At 55.8% G+C, this 18,003-nt stretch overlaps 1 protein-coding gene across 2 annotated transcripts in view; it reads right to left on the bottom strand.

Moving 5' to 3' along the window:
- The window catches only part of LMX1A (LIM homeobox transcription factor 1 alpha), a 43,569-nt gene extending 30,359 nt beyond the window's left edge, over positions 1-13,210 (bottom strand). For both annotated transcript variants that reach the window (XM_059854718.1, XM_059854720.1), the window contains exons 1-3: positions 12,984-13,210; positions 12,559-12,673; positions 11,781-11,967 (exon numbers count right to left, since the gene is read on the bottom strand). In XM_059854718.1, coding sequence (XP_059710701.1) covers positions 11,781-11,967; positions 12,559-12,634 — 263 coding nt within the window. In that variant the 5' untranslated portion in view covers positions 12,635-12,673; positions 12,984-13,210. The remainder of the gene's footprint in view (positions 1-11,780; positions 11,968-12,558; positions 12,674-12,983) is intronic.
- Between the last annotated feature and the right edge of the window lie 4,793 nt (positions 13,211-18,003).

Below are 18,003 nucleotides of genomic sequence, written 5' to 3'. Positions count from 1 at the left end.
GGCACCATGTACTCCCCTGCAGAGTCCCCTGCCATATCTGCAGGGCACAAGGGATTTTGTGAGCCCTGGAGCTACCCTGTGGCCTCCTCACCAGCTCAACCAGAATTTAAGTACCCTAAAAGGGCTTTCAGCAGAAGGGGGAACAGGGAAAGCAAGTAATTCACCACCCCACTCTCTAAACACCACAGCCCCAAGGGAGATGAAGGGCTGGGAGGAGTGGGGTGAGTCAGGCAGAGCCCACAGGGGGGTTTTGCAGGGGGTCCTCACCAAGATACCACCCTTCTTGGCGATTCCCCACTCTGCAGCAAGCATCTCTAATTACTTCAAACACTCCCCCCTCTCCTCTCCCACCTCCTTCCCTCTCACCCCAAAGGCCAGACCCTGACGTGCCTGGGGTGGAAGGAAAGGAGGCTTCCCTCACTTAATAAAGCCAAGGTAGAGCAAAGCTGTTATTAACAGCAGCCTGCCCACGGCAGGAATATTGCAGCAGCAATCCCAGGGGAGCACCCAGGCACTGCCCTGACAGCAGAGGCAATAAGGCAGCCCCAGCACTGCCCTGTGATATTGCAGTGAGTGCAAACACCAGGGGGTCCTCCCAGATCCCCCCTTGCATCACAAGCAGGGCTTAGCATTAGGGAAGAATGGATACCTGGTCAGGCATGGAATAGCTGGGATTTGGGACAGCAGCCTCCAGAGGGCTCTTCCTAGAGGGGCAAAAGAGCAGGGGTAAAAAGAGCTCCAGGCATGGCAAAACCTGGTGCAGCACAGAGGTGCTCAGAAAATTAGGGTACCATGCTCAGGGCTTCCATGGAAACCCACGGGAGGTGGATTTTCCCCAGGATAAAAGCAGAAGCTCATGTGTGTCTTGGAGCTGCCCCCAGGTTTTTTTCACATCACTCTCTCTGTTTTTTAAATTAAAAAGAGTGGGCAAAGCATTCAGGATGGAGGTACAGGCAAGGAGAGAAGCCAGCAGAGGACAGGGCCGGGTGAGCCCTGCTGGGCTCTGCAGGCCCTGGAAATGCTGCAGGATGCTGAGGAAAGGGGGATGGCCATGGCTTCCCAGAGGGACACACAGCACCTTGGAGGAATCAAATAATAGACATTGACAAGGAAAACCCACTCCACCGGCCCCAGAAATCTTCTCTTACAGCAAGGAGTGGGGTAAGAAACCCTGGGGAATACACTGGAGAGGCAAAACTCGCATTCCTGAGATGGCCAAGAAGTGATCACATCCATCTCCCTCTATCTCCAATTCCTAAGATCCATTTCTGAAGCATCACCAGCCAAGAAACTTTGGTTGATTGGACGTGGTTAAAGCGAAAAACTCACGCAGAAAACCTTATAGCTGAAACTTAAATAGTCTCCACAAACATCTTGCATATTTTCAAGGACACTAAGGAAATTCACATTTTTCCCCCCGTATTTTAGACTTAAAAAAATGCCTCAAGGGAAAAAGTTATTTAGAACTACTTAGGAAATACAAAGGATAAAAAAGCCTGTAATTATTTCTCTGCCAAGGGCTTGTCAGTTTGAAAATCCCCGCTCTTGAACCACTAATCCTCACAGAAAAAAAAATGCAGCTTCGGCAAGATGTGTCGTTGGTTGACTTTTGCTGCACTTTTCTGGCACAAGGGAACTAAAGGGAAAGGCACAGATTTGGGTGTTGTTTCATCAGCACCTCTCCCCCACAATGTGCCTGATACATGTCCTTGGCTGATGAAGGAGACCTGCAAAGCATCACCCCAAAATGAGGCTGCTCTGCCTGAGAATGGTGCTCTGCAGGCATCAGGCTGGGGAGGGAAGGATCACGGCTGATGCTTGGAGACAGAAGTCCCAAAACAGGCAAAAATAAATCAGTTCAAGGTGGGGGTATACTTACTTTAAAAGCCAAGGATTCAGGGAGTTCCTGGGATGTTTTGTTATGTGGTTGGAAATAGCATAAAGACATTATTGGCAGGGAAACTGCACTTCCTCTGGAGGATGGGGATGGGCCATCCCAGCAGAGCTGGGATTTGGGCCTCTGGTTTAGCAGCCAGATTCATCACTTCACATCCTCCTGCATCAGTGCCTCTGAACCTGGCTGGCCATGGAGCAGCAAAACAATGCCACGGAACTCGTTGTGTCCCACACACCAGCATCCCAACAACCCTCCCCAGCCTGGAGCATCTCCCACAGGAGCTGGCTGAGCCACCCAGGTCCTGCTGCATGCCAGCACCTCCACCACCCGGGTTTGGGGCTGCACAGTGCATCTTGGCACAGCAGGGGCCAGAAAAACTTCGTCTCTGCCACGGGCAGCTTTCCCACTGCCAAGGATAAACATCTCACACGGAGCTACACTCACCACACAGGGCCCTCCACCCACCCTCACCCATCTCTGATGTCTTCTTTCATTACTTTCTCCTAATCCATCTCCACAACAGCTTCTCCCATCAGCGTGGGGTTTAATGTCCTTGAGGTAATGCATGCAGGAAGCCTCTCCTCCTTTCTGCTTAAGCCTCCTTCCCAGATCCAGAGCTGAAACAAGCTCAGACTCAACAGCCTGGCCTCCAAGGCTTTAAGCTTCATTAAACTTTTACTCCAGTCCACTGAGGTTGCTCTCTCAGCCTCTCATAATGACGGGTGCAGAGGGAAGGAGCAGCACCCACCTGAGCAGGCATCAAGAAGTTTCAGACACTTCATGATTTCCTAACCAAGCTCCCACGCCCACAGCACCACTTAAAATTACCTGCTTGATAGCACTCCTGCTGGGCAGAGGAGATGCCAGGATATAAATCATCCAGGATTTCAGCTCCCTCCCCATCACCAACCCTGCTGGTCATCCCTCTGGCACAGGTGAGACTCCAGGCACAAAAGCCTGAGCCACCCCACCACTCCAGAGTCCACAAACACCCAAGCCAAGAGGATGGCTGGGTTCAAGGACACCGTTCAGGTGAGCAACATCTTGCTCTCCCTGCAGCCAAAACCTGGAGTTCTGCATTTCCATGGGGCAGTTCAGACCTTGGCTTGGCTGAATCCTGTGTGAGCCTCTTCCTCCCCCTCAGCCCTTGCAGGAACCTACAGGACATGGTCTGTAAGGGGAAAGTAGGCTGTCATCCCCTCTTCAGCACCCAGCAAGAACTGGGGTCCTGCACACCTGACAGCAGAGCACAGCTGGCATTCCCTCCTCTCCTGCTGACTCTCCAAGACCAGAAACGGAAAAGATGCCCAGAAAAGGTGCCCCAGAAGCAGGATGGAGGGCAGTTCCAACCCAGGCTCAACAAAGAAATCATCAAGGCAGGAGTTTTGGGGTTGTTCCTCAACAAACACCCACCTCCACTAGCAGCACCCATTAATTTATTCATCTCAATCACCCCTGTGGAGGCCACTGCAAACATGTGACACTGCCCTCCTCCCATTCAGATAAATCACTGCAGGGGTTAATAACCCTTTTCATAGCTAAGATGCAGTTTTCCAGAATTAAAGGCTTAGCAGGGCCAGCAAATTCCAAGCAGAAATTTTGCCAACAAAAGCATCCCTGTGATTTTACAATGGCAGGGGTTGGAGGCAAGAAATGACAACACTGACTCTTTCAAATAAAAGCTGCTGCTGCTGAAAACTGCCTTCAGGTCCCTTAACCTGTTTCTCTCTCCTTTCCAAATTTTTCCAGCCAAAAGCTTCTGTGAGCTTTCAGTAGCAAAGAGAAAATTCCCACCACCCTCTTCCTGCTCAGCCACCTTGTGCAATACTATGCAGCGAAAAATCAACTTATAGCATGGCCCCACTGGCCCCAGGCAGGAAGGAAGGAGTCCTTGGACACACAGGCTCCAGGTCCATCCAAGGATCTCTGAAGCACAACATCAGAGGAGAGGATGCACCTCCCAAAGAGATCAATTGCATCCAAACAATGGATTCTCCAGGAATCGCCCTCGCCTCTTATGCCTTTAAGACCCCACTTTGCTCCCTTATAGGGCAGGGAACCTTGCCCAGAGGGATTTCAGGGGCTCTCCACCCCACTGGGATGGTGGTTGTCATTCCAGAGGAACAGGGGAGGGGGATTTTGCACGGCAGGGGCGGGGGGCGACGGGCCGGGGAGCGATGGTCCCGTGAAAAGGGATTTGTTCCACTGTCAAGGACGGCGTTAGGAAAAGAAACCCACGAGGGAAGGAGAGGGGTGGGGAGCAGAGAGAGACAATGTAGGGACAGCAGTGACTTGGAGACAGCTCGGGAGGATCAATGCTCACAAAGCACAAGGGCTGGCAGAGGAAGCATCCTCCAGCATCCTCTGCCCTTCCAGGCGTTGGCCCCGAGGAAGAGCGGGATGTCTCCGTGCAGGGAGAGCCACTCATCCACTGCCACGGAGCCACAGGGACCCTTTGGCATCACTGCCTGCTGGGATACAGAGGAGAGGGGCTCTCCTAACGATCTGTGCCTTCTCCTGTCAATCTGTACCTTAATCATGCCAATGTGAGCCTGGGAGGAGCTGCAACACGAACTCTGGCTCACCTGTGGTCCAAGGCAGCCAAAGGCAAGCGTGACATAAAAATCAGGCAGATCTGGAGAGACACAGAGGACTCGTATCCAGTGTTCAAATTAGTGCTGTAAGCACTAATGATGATGAAAGAAGCATTTTAAAGCTAGATTTGTATTTCCAGCTCCATTTCATGGGTGACAGAAGAAAGAACTGTCAGTTCTTTCTCTTGTGTGCAATCATGGTCCATTGTACCCAGACCAAGCACTGGTGCAGAAGACCTGAATCCAGAAAACAGGATCATATTCATGGGCACTTGAAACACTCTACTGAAAACAGTAATACAGTGCAGCAGGAGAAAATAAATTATTTGCACTGAACACAACATGATTTCATCCCTGCACTCAGAAACTCTCGCGTCACCCTCCTGAAAATTCCAACATTTGTGGCAGAAACTCCCATTTTCAGCCAGCCAGCCTACAAAAGGTGGAACACCTGAAGGATCCCTAACAAGCTTCTGTTAAAAAGATCCCAGAAAAATCCCAGATAAGCAAGAAGACAGAGCCACCAGACAGAAAACCCCCCAAATAAAGGGGACAGGGGTGCCATCAGCCCAGCACTGTGCCCTGCACAGCCCCAGCACGGCACAGCTCAGCCTGCCCCACTCCTTTTGCAAAAGCTCTGGCATCTGGCTGTCCGTAAATATTTGAGGTGGGAAGCCAGGAATTACAGAACCCCTCTCCTGGGCAACCAAGGTTTGGCCATCTTAAAAAAAAAAAAAAAAGAAAAAACCCTACAAAAACAAACAGCAAACCTCAAACAGAGCTGCAATGAGATGCCTGCTGGTTTCACAGAGACATGTAAGACAACACTGGTGCATCCTTTGCCCCTGAGGGCCAACAACCCCAGGAGAAGATAACCACGGACCAGCTGGATTCTTTCTGCCAGGAAGCAGGATTCCAACCAGGATAAAAGTATTGAGGAACAAAACTAGGGGTTGTCATAGAGTTTGCCACGACAGAGAGCGCTGCTAGCCCCCCTCACCTCTCCCCTTCTGAAATCTCAAACACACAGAAATTCACATTTCTCAGGAAAACACATTTATGTAAAAAAAAAATAAATAAATTAAGCTGGCTTGACCCCAGTATTTTTGGCTAGTAAATCCAAGTATTTTCTCCCTGCTTTAAATATCTTCCTCACTACTGCTACAGAGGAGGTGCTTGATTGAATTGCAGGTAAAGGCACAATCCTACAGCCCAGGCCCCAATCCTGCCTCATGTTTGCTTCTACAGAGGGCACGAGACAGAGACAAGAGAGCACAAAGAGACAAAGACCATCTTGAGAAGAAAAATACCCGGGATAATTCTCATTCCCACCTCCCTCAGACATGCCCCAGCACTGAGTGCTGAGTACCCCCTTGGCTGCACACCACAAGGTTCACCAGAAGTGGGGAGCTGCGAATCCAGATCCAAACTGCTGGGTCTTCCCCCTTCTCAGCCAGGAGCAGGACCTGCAGCCTTGTGAGCAGGAGACCCCAAATTCCCTTTTCTCCTGCTCCAAGGCAGAGGGGCCTTTGGGATCCCCCTTGCCACACCCTGGGATGAGTGTGCAGCATCAAAATCGGGAACTGCAGTGGGTTTTGGGCACGTTGAGGCCACGCCACTGGCTGCCAGCAGGGTTGGGGACAGCCAGCAGAGATCAGTCTCCCCGGCAGCACATGCAGCAAATCCTGCCCGCACACTGGGCAGCCGTCAGCACAGCTCACACCCAGCACTGCCACCCGCTCCCAAATCAGCTGGCCTGGCCACACCAGCAGGTTCAGAGCCTGCTGGAGGGCTCCCCAAGGAAGCACAAACCCAAGTGGGGGTCTCTGAAACCCCCGGCTTGGCAAATCCCTCCCCGCGCCTGGCGGCTGCGAGCAGGTGAGGAGCCGGCGAGGCGAGGGCTGGCGAGCCGGGGCAGGAGAGGACCCCAGCTGTCTCTCCAGCTGGTGGAGACAAAATTCTCATCAAAACGAAACAAACCCCTCTTTCTTCCCCGGCCGATTTCTTTTTGGTGCCTTTGTCAGGACCGCAAAAACCTGAAGCGATTCCCACAGCTTTAAGAGCCGCATCGGGGGCTGAGCAGGGAGCACCAGCTCGTAGAGTGGGGGAAAAAAGATTAAAAAAAAATCATGGTATGTCCAAAATAAGATGGCAGAAACCATAAGGAGTCCCAAGGATGCTCAGGGTGGGACTCTGATGGTACTGGCCTGCAGTCTCCAGGACCCCACTGCCAATGGGGTGGCCCCAAAGCCACCCCTGTCCCCACCACAGAGGGAGAGCTGACAAGTCTATTCGACTGCCTAGCTCCAAATCTGCCAAACCTCACTCACTTCCAGGCCTTTCTATGAAACATTAATTGTAAGACAAATCTAATTAAGGGCCGAGAGAAGGGGCAAGATGCCAAATTTCTCCTTCATTCCCTCTGGAAAGGGGGAGTCCCACAAGTGAGAGGATAGGACTTGGTGGAGACGGAGGCAAGGCCTATTTAGCTTGCCTGGCATTTCCAGCACGGATCCCACAGTGGCCCCTGTAACACCCCTCCTGCTGCTTCCCTGCCTTCCCACCCCCTGCCAGCACAAGAAGTTGACTCAATAACAAAAAAACAAAAGAGGCAGTGCCTGGTCCCAGCCTCGCAGTACCAACCACGGTGTCCTGGTGGGGATTCGGCTGCCCCACAGCCTCGCTCCTCCCAGCCCACAAGGAGTCAGCACTATTCCTCCAGGAGCTGTGGGTGAGGACAGAGAGGTGATTGCTACAGGAGACGAGGTGCTAGGTGGGGATGGAGAGCAGGCAAGAAGCATGGGAAGCGCTAGAGGGAAAGACTGAGAGATGGGGAAAGAGAGACCATCAAGAGGGACGTTGTGCCACGGAGCTGGTGTGTGCTCTGCTACCCCGTCCAGGCCAGCCTGACTGCTCCCAGTGCCTGGCCAGCTGGAGAAACCCAAGTCAGCATCATCCTCTCCACAGCATGCCCTACAAGAAGGGAAACAGGCCTCCAGAGAACATGCTGGACTGCATCTGGGCTGACCTGTGGCTCTCTGGAGGGACAGTTCTCTCCCATCAGCCACAAAAAGCACAGAAATTCCCACTTCTCCAAGCAAGAGAAGGCAAGGTGAGAGACTGCAAGCCACCAGGACAAACCCACCACACCACAGGAACTCTCCAGCTGGTGGGACCAGGCTGTGTTGAAGTGTCCAGCACTGCCTCCATTCAATCCATCTGGGATTATTCCCCTCACAGTCCTTCCGGGCTGGGAAAGCAGCGCCAGGTAATTGCGCAATTACATGACCCACGTGAAGCAGGATACACAGCCACCATGCTCCAAACCTCTTCCCCCTGCCTCCTCTACAGCAGCAGCTGCCACAGGAGCCTCCAGCAGGCCAGAGGAGGCCACCCCGAGCCCACAGATCCACCCGTGGCCTGGCAGGACCACGCTGCCGAGGACTGAGGCTCATTCCCCACGCGAAGATGCCGGGTTTGATTTTAAAACCCAGCGCCGACGAGTTCCTTCGCAGGCGTGCACACCAGGAGGGTGGAAGGATTTTTATTTTTTTCCCTTTGCAGCCGGACACAACTTCAGATTTTAACTCGCCGAGGAGGAGGAGGAGGAGGAGGAGGCCGCAGCACCCACACAAGCTCGTGACTCCGGGATCTTGGAGGCAGGCAAGGAGAGCCCCGCGTGGAAGCTGGCAACAGCACAGAGCCATCAAGCCGTGCGAAGACAGGGCGAGCATCACACAACTGCCTGCCTCGGCCGGGGAGCCCGGCGCGGCGCTGGCGGCTCGGGGGCTGCAGCCGCCCCTCCGCTGCCGGCGCCCACATGCCAGGCCTGCTCCGAGATGTGCTGGCCATCTGCTCCTGCCAGCCGGGGCCGGGGCCGGGGCTCTGCGCCGTGGCTGGGGATGTGCCAAGCCATCCCGCCGTCGCCACGCTCCCCAGCTGCGCCCCCCGTCATGACCGCACCGCTGTCAGCGCTCCCGGCCCCCAGAACCTGCCGTGGGGATCTTCCCGTGCCTCCAGGTCCTCCCTACAGCCCTGGCTCTGCTTGGCCAGTGCAAACCTACTGTGAAACACCACTAGGCAAGAGGGGGCTCAACGATTCCTGTCCCCGTGCAGATTTTAAAGCTCCAGAGTAGCCTTACTCTTCCCATCGCTTCCAGCACTCCTCCCTGTTTATGGCCAGGTTTGGTGTTGCCCCCCCAGATCCACCACCACAGGGGCCCCACAGCCAGGACATGTCCCCAGGGCCACTTTGCAGCCGGGGAGCCGGCCAGGGTGAAGACTGAACCTTGTCATAGTTGAGAGTTATCAGGTTTGGACAAGCGCCGGGGGCTGCCGCGGGATTCGGGATGTTCTGTAACGAGCGTCCTCTGCCCCAGATAGACGCCGTCCCAGGGGCACAGGCTTGAGCCGTTCCTCTCCAGGAGCCCTCCCCATCAGTGCTGGGGAAACTGCTCCGAGAGTGACCCCCAACTCCCCAAGCTCCCACACAGCATCCCTATCCGAACCGCCCCTGGGTCCTGAGCCGTGGCACCCCAAAGAGATGCCAAGACCTGACCTGGCACCCACGGCCTTTAATCCATCCCTTTCCAAGTCCTCTCCCAAGTTCTTCCTCTTTGTGAAAGACAAAGAAATGTAAAACATGTGTTTTAACAAATTACTCCTCGATTTCTAGAGTCCAGCGAGTCAGATGCTCCCTTAAACCCGTCCGTAACACTTTCCATGGGTGTATTTATAACCGAAGGCATGGCTGCCGTCTCGTGCTCCCTCATTAACCCTCTGCGGCCTTGTCACAAACAGAGCTCAAACAGAGAGCGCAGAGACGTGCCGGAAAATTCTGCACCTACTCCTCCCTGGGAAAACACCCCAACGTTCACCATCTGGAAGAGAAATCCCTTCTTTCAATTTAAAAAAAAAAAAAAAAAAACAAACCCAAAAAAAACACCTCACAACCAAACACAACCGCAGAACACCGATGCCATGACCACAGCAGGTTGGATCCCGGCTGCTTCCCTGACACCCCCAGCATTCCACACACAGCCCTCCCACCCAGAGAGGCCTCCGGAGCCCGGCTACGCCGCTGCCACCGGGAGGATCCGCGGCTTTCCCCTGCAAGGAGTGTCAGTCACTTGTGATAATTAACCGGCTCGAGATAATGAGCTCAGTCTGAGAGCAGCGGCTCTTCCTCCGCGCGTTTCGCTCGCAAATCCCTGCTATCGGCGCTGGCACCGCGGGTGAGGCAGGCACGGTGCTCCTGCACCCAGCAAAATGCTCAGTCCAAAGGCAGGACGGGCATTTGGGAAAAGAAAGAAGGATTTTTGGTAAATAAAGAGTGTTACATAAAGCTTGGCAGAGCCCAAAGGGAGCAGCTCTCTGAGACTCTGCTCTGCATCCTTGCCATCACCAGGTAAGGAGTTGCACCAGCGGCACAGCAGAGTCCTGCAGGGAGGATGAAAGGAGAAGGGACACAAAACTGCACCCCCATGCTAAAATAATTAATATTAAACGCAAGGAACAATGAGATGATGGCAAGAAGCAGGCAGGGGTAGGAGGAGAAGAGGCCAGCAGCGAGTTAGGGTTAAAACCATCACACCTCGGGAAACCGCCCGTCACAGAGCTTCAGCCTCCCGGCTCGGGCAAAAGTCACCAACTCAAACACAGCCAAGAAATACCCAAAAAAAAGTGTGCTATTACTGGACCTCAGGAAAAATTTGTAACATTTTTTTCCTGCAATCATCCTTGTCCATCCCAACAGTGAGATAGATGGGCACAGCAAGAAGCCAACTGCGGCACCGATTTCTTTCACGGCCAACAGACATCAGAGGAGGGTTTCAGGTTGGAGCCACTTCAAGAGCTCACAAGCTGCAGTCAAGAGTAAAATCCACATGTGCTGCAAGCTGGAAAGGCATTTCTGGGTGACAGTCACCCCAATTTCCCCTTGATGGTCCAAACAAAAATACGGATAAAGCAGAAAATGAGGATTGAACCGTGGTGGAAATGTATGGGAACCAGTAGCCAAATTTCTACAGACAAACAAGCAGCGCACCCAATCTCAACAATTTTTTTGCCTACAAAAACCAACCCCGTGGCGCAGCTCTCTCCTTTCCACTCTCACAGCAGCTAATTCTTCCGCTCTTTCGTAAACATTTGAAAACAAGGTCACGCGCACAAATTCTGCTTTCAATTTGCCTTGTATCCATAGTGATTAAACTCAGACCCACAATACGGGATTTAAAGGACAAAAAAAAAAAACCCCAAAACCACCCAAAAAACCCCAAAACCCCAACATTAAGAAGGCCTGGAGCTGGGCTAGACCCCGGCACGCTCACCAGCACTGTGAAGGCCAGGAAGGAGAGCACCAGCAATCGCTGTTTTCTGCTATAAAAAAGGGAATTAAATTGCAGGGCTTCGACAGCCATGCTATCGCCATAGCGAGGCCCCCCACCTACACCCTCCTCAAGAAACAACCAGCCCAGAGGCAACAAAAATTTAACAGCTCTGAAAGTTGGCCGGGCAGCGGGGTCCGGAAAGGACAGCAAGAGCAGGAGGAGCAGGAAAAAATTAAAGCAGCTGCAGGGGAGGAAAGACTCAGTAGCCTTCTCCCCATACCCACTAGAACAGTTTTGCTTTTAAAAAAGAAAAATTATTTTCTCATTGTCTTTCCCCCTAACCCCACACTTCCAAAGGGGAAAGCGTCGGGGCTGGGAGGCTTTAAAACCCAAATTTCTTCACCATCACAGACCTGGATGCAGGAAAAGTCTCTGCGTGACAGTCAACACTCCGAATTCAGCAGGGCCTTCCCTGGTTCCTGCCAAATGCCTCAGTTTCCCCACCAACCAGGGGGGAGAGCAATAGCATTTCCCTGCCTGTGAGGATATTAGGACAATAGCCTCGCCCAGGACCAGGTCAGGGAGGATATAACTTTCCTCCTGCAGATGCTCAATAGGAAAATAAAGCCAGGGGAAAATGCTTGGCCCCGTCCCCACGCAGACCTGGGGTTACTGTGGGTTTCCCAGGCTCCCAACAAAACATCCTCAATTCCCAGGGCACAACCTGAGCACAGCACCTCCGAAAAGGGGAGAACCAGGGGGCAACGAGACCGCGGGGCAGAAGAACAACTCGCCGTGCTGCACGGCAAGGGCTGACACCTCCAGGGAAACACGGGACAAGGGAACCGGGGAGCAGCACCGGGACACCAGTGCCCCCCACAAGCTTTTGCAGGACACTGGGGCTTTGTGGGCGGTGAGAGCAGAGCGAGGGGGGCTCCAGGAGGGGCAAGCGACACTTACTTCTCATAGTCCAGCTTGCAGTAGAGCTTCTTGTCGCGGTAGAAGCAGGTGGTCTGCAGGGGCTCCTTGCAGGACGCGCACTGGACGCACTGCTCATGCCACAGGCTGTCGTTCAGGCGCAGCAAGAACCGGTCCAAAATCACTCGCTGACACCCTTCGCACACCGACTTGGGGGTCGCGGCTCTGCCTGCGGGGAAGGAGCCGGGGCTGGGGTGGGCGGAGGGAAGGGCGGCCGGGGAGACGGGCCGGGCGAGGGACGGACGGACGGAGGGTCCCGCGGTTCTCGCTTCCCCCGCACAGGCTCGTGGGTCGCGGGGAGACGGGGGTGTGCGGGGAGCTGCTGCGGAATCCAGGAGGGACCTGTGCCTTAGGGCAGCTCCGGGGGGGGCACATCGCCCCCAATTTCGTTCCTCTTGGAAAGGCGGCAGCGGAGCCGCAGCTCAGAGAGAGGGCGACGGTTTGAAACCGATATTAAAACGAAGATAGAAAGAAAAAATGAATTATTTATTGCTCGATACGAAGGATAGCCCTTCGTTACAAGGGGGGTTTAGGGGGACACACAATTTAATGCAATCGCGGAACGAAGCGGGGGCAGCGAAGGCGGGCGCCGGGGGCACACCCCGGGCGAAGGCAGCGGCGCGGCGCCGGGCAGGACCGAGCCGGGGAAAGCCGTCCCGGGGCCTCCCGAATCCCCCGTGCCCATCCATCGCTCGGGCCCGCCCGGCCGTGCCCCGCCCTATGGGGTCCCCAGGAGAACAAGCGGGGTGCCCCGACTTACCCAGCAAGGAGGAGAAGGGGGTCGCGGGGTCCAGGGCGCTCTGCAAACTCTCCTCCATCTTCAGCCCGTCCAGCATGGTGGGGAGCCGGGCCGGGCGAGGGGCCGCGCCGCCCGCCTGCCAACACAGCCCGGACACACCGCGCTCAGCCCGGCCGCCGGCCCCGCCGCCCTCGGCCGGGGCTTCCCCGCCCCGGCTGCCTGCCGCTCCCGGCGCCGCGCTCCCTCCTCCCTTCCAACAGGAGAACCCCTCGGGCCCCCCGGAACGCTGCGCAGCCGCTGCCCCGGCCGGGCTCGCAGCAGCCCCCCAGCCCCGCGGCCCCGATGTGGGGAGGCCACGGGAGCCGGGCCCCCCGCAGCCGCGGGCGGGAGGATGCGGGACGGGAGGACGGATGCGGGGCTGCCGTCGGCGGGGCTCGGCCGCTTACCTGGGGCGGCCCGGGCGGTGCCTTCCTGCGAGGAGCCGGCGGGAGAGGCGTCAGCAGCCACCGCTCCTGGGGGGTCTTGCGGCGGCTCCTGCCTCCCCGGCTGTAGCGCAGCCCCCCGCCTCCCCGCCGCCGGCGCTGCCCGGGGTGCGGAGCGAGCCGCGGCTCCCTGGACGGCTCCGGAGAGGAGCGCACCAACCTGCAGGGAAGCGCCCGTCCGACTGCTGCCAAGGCACATTTCCTGGAGCTGATACCTCCCTGCCCGACCCCCACCCCCTGCCCTCCCCTCTCCACCCCACTCGAAATAAGTTTCCTCCCCGCTCTCCTGCCTGGCTGCAGGCACCGGCCCCGCCACGCCTCGAGGGGCCGTCGGCCTTTCCCGGCTCCGGGGTGCACGGCTCGGCCTGGCCGCTCCGGCTCCGCTCCGCTCCCTGGCTTCTTTTTCCTTCTTTTCTTAGAAAGCCAAAAAGAAGGGAAAAAAAAAAAAAAAAAAAAAGGTAGAGGGTGGTGCCCCACCACAGAGTCTCTCCCAGTAATGAAACCGGCTGGAAATCAAGTCCCCCTTCCAGAAGAAGCCCAGGCCGGCAGTTTTTGGGGAAAGTCCGTCCCCTGCCCGGGGCGGTCCCCGGCGGGGATGCGCTCCCCCGCGCTGCGCATCGCCCCGGGCGCCTCGCTCCCGCGGCTCCGGAGTGTTTAAAGAAAATGAGTGCTGGGAGGAGGAAAACAAAAAAGAAATAACAACAACAACAGCAAAAAAAAATCCCAGCACCAAAGTCGGAGAGCTGCCCCGGAGGGCTCGTCTCCAGTGAACCCTGGCGCCGAGCGGGGCTCGGTGCGCTCCCGGCGCCGGTTCCGCGGGGCCGCAGGGGGAAGCGGCCCCGGAGAAGCAGAGCTCCGTCTCCGCCAAACCGCATCGGTTTCGGGGAGGGGAAACCCGCGGAGGAACGGTCCCGCCCGGCCGGGGAAGATGAAACTTGGAGCCTTCCCGCAGCCCCAGCACTTTCCCGTCTTTCCCGGCTCTCCCTTCCCTCCTGCTTGTGGGTTTTCGCTGTTTTCCGGGGAGTTTCACGGCCCCGCAGGTCGGAGCGCTCTGCAGCGGGGCTGGGGCCGCATACCTGCCGCTGCTGGAGCAGCCCGGACGGGAATCCACGGCTTCCCCGGCACGGAGAAGGGCTGGGTCCCCCGACTCCGGCCGGCGAGCAGGGGAATGGCCGCAGAGCTGCGAGGGACCCGCTTTAGGATCGCGGAGGATGGGAGGCTTTTAGGGACCTCACCTCCTGTGTTCACCGCTGACCTTGGCACCAGGGGCAGATGCGCTCCCAGCCTCTCTGTGGGGCATCCTCGTCACCGAGTTCTCCCCACACCCAGATGACGTGGGTGATGCAGGGACCGAGGTCATGTCCTCTGGGAATTCGTAGGAAGGAGAGAGGCCACAGGTTAGCACAGGCAGCTCACCGCCCTGCCAAAATCCCACGGGAGAGGGCAACACGGTCCTGGGACAGCCCTACTGCGTCCCAGTGTGACTCCACCGGGAGTTCAGGCAGGAAAGCCTTGGTACTATCACACGGGTCAGTGTCAAACAGCTCTGACCACTCACATCCAGCAGGGCTGGGCGGCAGCAGGGAGGCACTGGGCTCTGGCACCTTTGTCTTTGGCTCTCCTGAAGGTCTCCGAGCAGCTACAGCCAAGTGTCAGAGCAGCCAGATCCACTGGAGCCACCTTGCCAAGACACCAGCCCAGCAAGGACTGACTGCAGCATGACCAGGGGCTCCAAGCACTGCCTGCTGCTCTTCCCCACCCTGTCCATCCCACAGAGCTGTGCAGGGCAGATTTTCCTTTCACAGCCAGGGAGTGGCAGCCCCGTGGGGTGGGAAAACCATCCGCAAGCAGGGCTAAAAACTGTGTCCCTGTGCAGGGCCCTTTGCTTGCAGACTCAGACCGCCCACCTGATTTTCCCTGCTCAGAGATGCAGGAACAGCTGGGAGGGAAGTCATTCTTTCCTGGATGTTGCCACCCCACGGTTTTCCTCCTCCTCTTCCCCATACAGGGAGGGTTTGGAGATTGTCTCACCTCACAGCTCTCGTGTACAATTCCCAGCTTGGTCTGTGAAGATCAGGTTTGGGGGCTGAGGCAAGTGTGTTACACCCGGGTGTTGCTGCTCATGATTTACACATCCCCCAGCTCCCACACAGGTCAGAGGTACTGGAGCACACCTGGCCTCGTGCAAAAGGTGATCACCAGGTGAACCAGTAAAATATGCAAGAAATACACTCCAAACCCCCCCAAAGTGCAGCTGCAACATGGGCAGTGGCCCTACAAAACATGGGGGGAGTATTTCAGGCAGCTCACTACAGCTTCTGAGGAGCTGTTTCCATTATTAGCTCACCCAGAGCTGAACTAGGGGAAACATCAGCAACCAAAGAGAATTAAACCGGAGGAAAAGCAGGTCTTGCCTTTTTCCTTCTAGCTGTAGGGTCTGCAGGCAGCCAGGTGTTGCAAAAAGTGGGTGGTGCTGGAGAAGTGCATGAAACAGAAGCAGCCAACTGAATGAGCAAGGCCACAACGTTGGCAGAGGGGCTGCACATCTTCCCCAGCCCTGCTGGGGCTGCCCAGCTGTCACGTTCTGTGCAGGTCCCCACTGCTCACTGCTGGAAGGGGATCAGCAGCACTCAGCTCCCAGGTAGCCACAGCCACAGCAGCTGCCCTGGCTGCAGACAGCAGCAGCCAGATCCCTCCTCCAGCATCACCTTAACTCTGCCCAGCCAAGCAGATGCAGAAACCCTCAGGAGCAGGCAGGGCTGGCCCCAGGAGCAGGCAGGGCTGGCCCCAGGAGCAGGCAGGGCTGGCCCCAGGAGCAGGCAGGGCTGGCTCCAGAAACAGGCACACACGAGACCAAGGAAGAAGACGGCCATGAGCCACCTCCCTTGGGACAGGAGTCACTGGGCCAGCACCATCCAGGGGCCTCGAACGCCAAAGCCAACTTGACACAGAAGAAAAAGCCTTGCCCAGCAGCAGAGATGTCCCTTGATGCCACTTCCCCCTGCAAGGAGCACACCTCCCTGTCCTTCTGCTACCCCCAGAGCCCTTCAGAGGCATCAGCAGCTGCACAGCCAGCTGGGCTGGCCAGCCTGGCACAGAGAGGCAAGCCAGAAACCAGCCCACAACCACCATGCTGTCAGATAGCCCTGGGGTGATGAAATCCTCTCGTTTCACCACTGAAATCCACCAGACCATGCCTGTCTCAGGTAGAGCTGATTGCACAGAGGGCGCAGGAAGAGAGGAGAGAGAAATGGAGCGGCAGCCTTGCTTAGATAGAGGTTGGTCTTTGTCACTCACACTGATAAACACCTGGGGATTTATCAGGGCTTCTCTGCCATGCTTTCCACCACAATGTACCTTGCCATCCTCCCTGAGGGAGGATACACACCCTGCTTCCCACTGCCATCAGCAGCAGCTCTGGGGAGCCTACTCTTCTTCTACCCCTCCTCCCTGTGCCCCAAGAGGCACCAACTGAGCCTCCCAGCTGGGCCTCCCATGGGACAGCAGAGAGCTGGGAGGGACATAGAGGGGAGGAGCAGAGGAATCAGGCAGCAAAGAGAATATCCCAGGGAAGCTCAGGTGAGATGGGAAAGGCAGTCCCATCAAAGGGCTGCCAGACAAAGTCCAGACAAGAGGTCCTTGGGGGAAGGTCAGTGTTGGTGGCACTCAGTTGGATCCACACTGTTGGTGTCTGAGTCATGTCAGGTCTACAGGATGTGTCCCCCAATCACTCAACCCATCAGGGAGCCCAGAGTCGAACTGAACATAAACCAGCTCAAACTTTTATAGTTTGAGATGTATTCTTTTTATTCTCCATCCAGAAGTGCTGTTGTTGGACTCAGCAGAAACTGAAGCAGCTGCTACAGAACCCAAAACTCCACTATTTTTTTGAAGCCCCCTCCACAGAGCATCACAGAGGGAGCAGCTCAGAATTAATAAATGCTTTGACACATTTGGCCTGTGCACCACAAAAAAGCCTGTCCATGGTGGGGGGACCTGCTGCTAACTCAGGAAGCTCATGAGATGTGATGCATGGTGGCAAAGAGAAAATGGCCTTGCACCAATCATTCCCAGAGCCTGGCTTGCTTATTAATCCCAGAGCAAAGGAAAAATTGTCTGAGCTTGATCTGAGGCTATGAGGGGCTTCATGGGGCAACCAATGACTGGATGAAGCTTTCTTTGGCTTATCAATGATGGTGATTTCTGCTGTTTGATGAAAATGGGTTTTTGCAGGGCTGCGGAAGCTCCCGCCATGCCAAGCTGCTGTTCTTCTGCAGCAGCTCACAGAAGGATAACCACACCACTGAGTTATTGCCAGCTGCTATGGGATTTGTTCCTCAGGGTGTCCAAAGACTCACTCCTACACTTTGCAAGGCTTGGGGAGGCACAGCTCTTGGACAACTCCCCTGGAGAGAGGTCTACAATATGAATGAGGAATCCAAGGGTTGGGACCAAATCCAGGAGATTGCATCAACCCTCAGGTCCCCAGTGACTGCAGCTAGAGCTGGGTTGCTCCATGGCTTGTTTCCTCTGCAGAGGACATTGGTTTGCTTGTGGCACTTTCAGATGAGCAAGTGGTGTCTTACTCACAGAGGCCACGTGGAGAGTCACGGTCTCTCTGCCCTGCCAGACACAGGGTGGGGGAGTTTGTGGTGTGCTGTGTGTTAATTCTTTTTTCCAAAAACCCAGTAGTCATCTGGAGAAACAGGACAAAGCCCTGTTCAAACTGCAACCTGGAGACCTTGTGGCCCAGGACCCAGAGAGAAACCTTAGAGACGGCTAAGAGTGAGTGTGTCTTGCAGCCACCTCGAGGCTTCCTGCCCCATTTTGGTTTGCCCCATCACTTCCAAAATCAAAATATCACAGGCAGCAGCCTGGGTTTGTTTACAAACAGTGGATTGAGATCAGCATCAATCAGAAAAGAAATCCAACCCAGGCAGCTGGGGACCAGCTCTTAGAAGTTTACATCTCTTAGAGGGGAAGC

The sequence above is a fragment of the Haemorhous mexicanus genome, chromosome 9, assembly GCF_027477595.1.
Source record: "Haemorhous mexicanus isolate bHaeMex1 chromosome 9, bHaeMex1.pri, whole genome shotgun sequence".
In the NCBI taxonomy this organism is placed as follows: domain Eukaryota; kingdom Metazoa; phylum Chordata; class Aves; order Passeriformes; family Fringillidae; genus Haemorhous; species Haemorhous mexicanus.
Note: the sequence above shows the minus strand (reverse complement) of the source record. Positions and strands in the feature narration are given on the sequence as shown.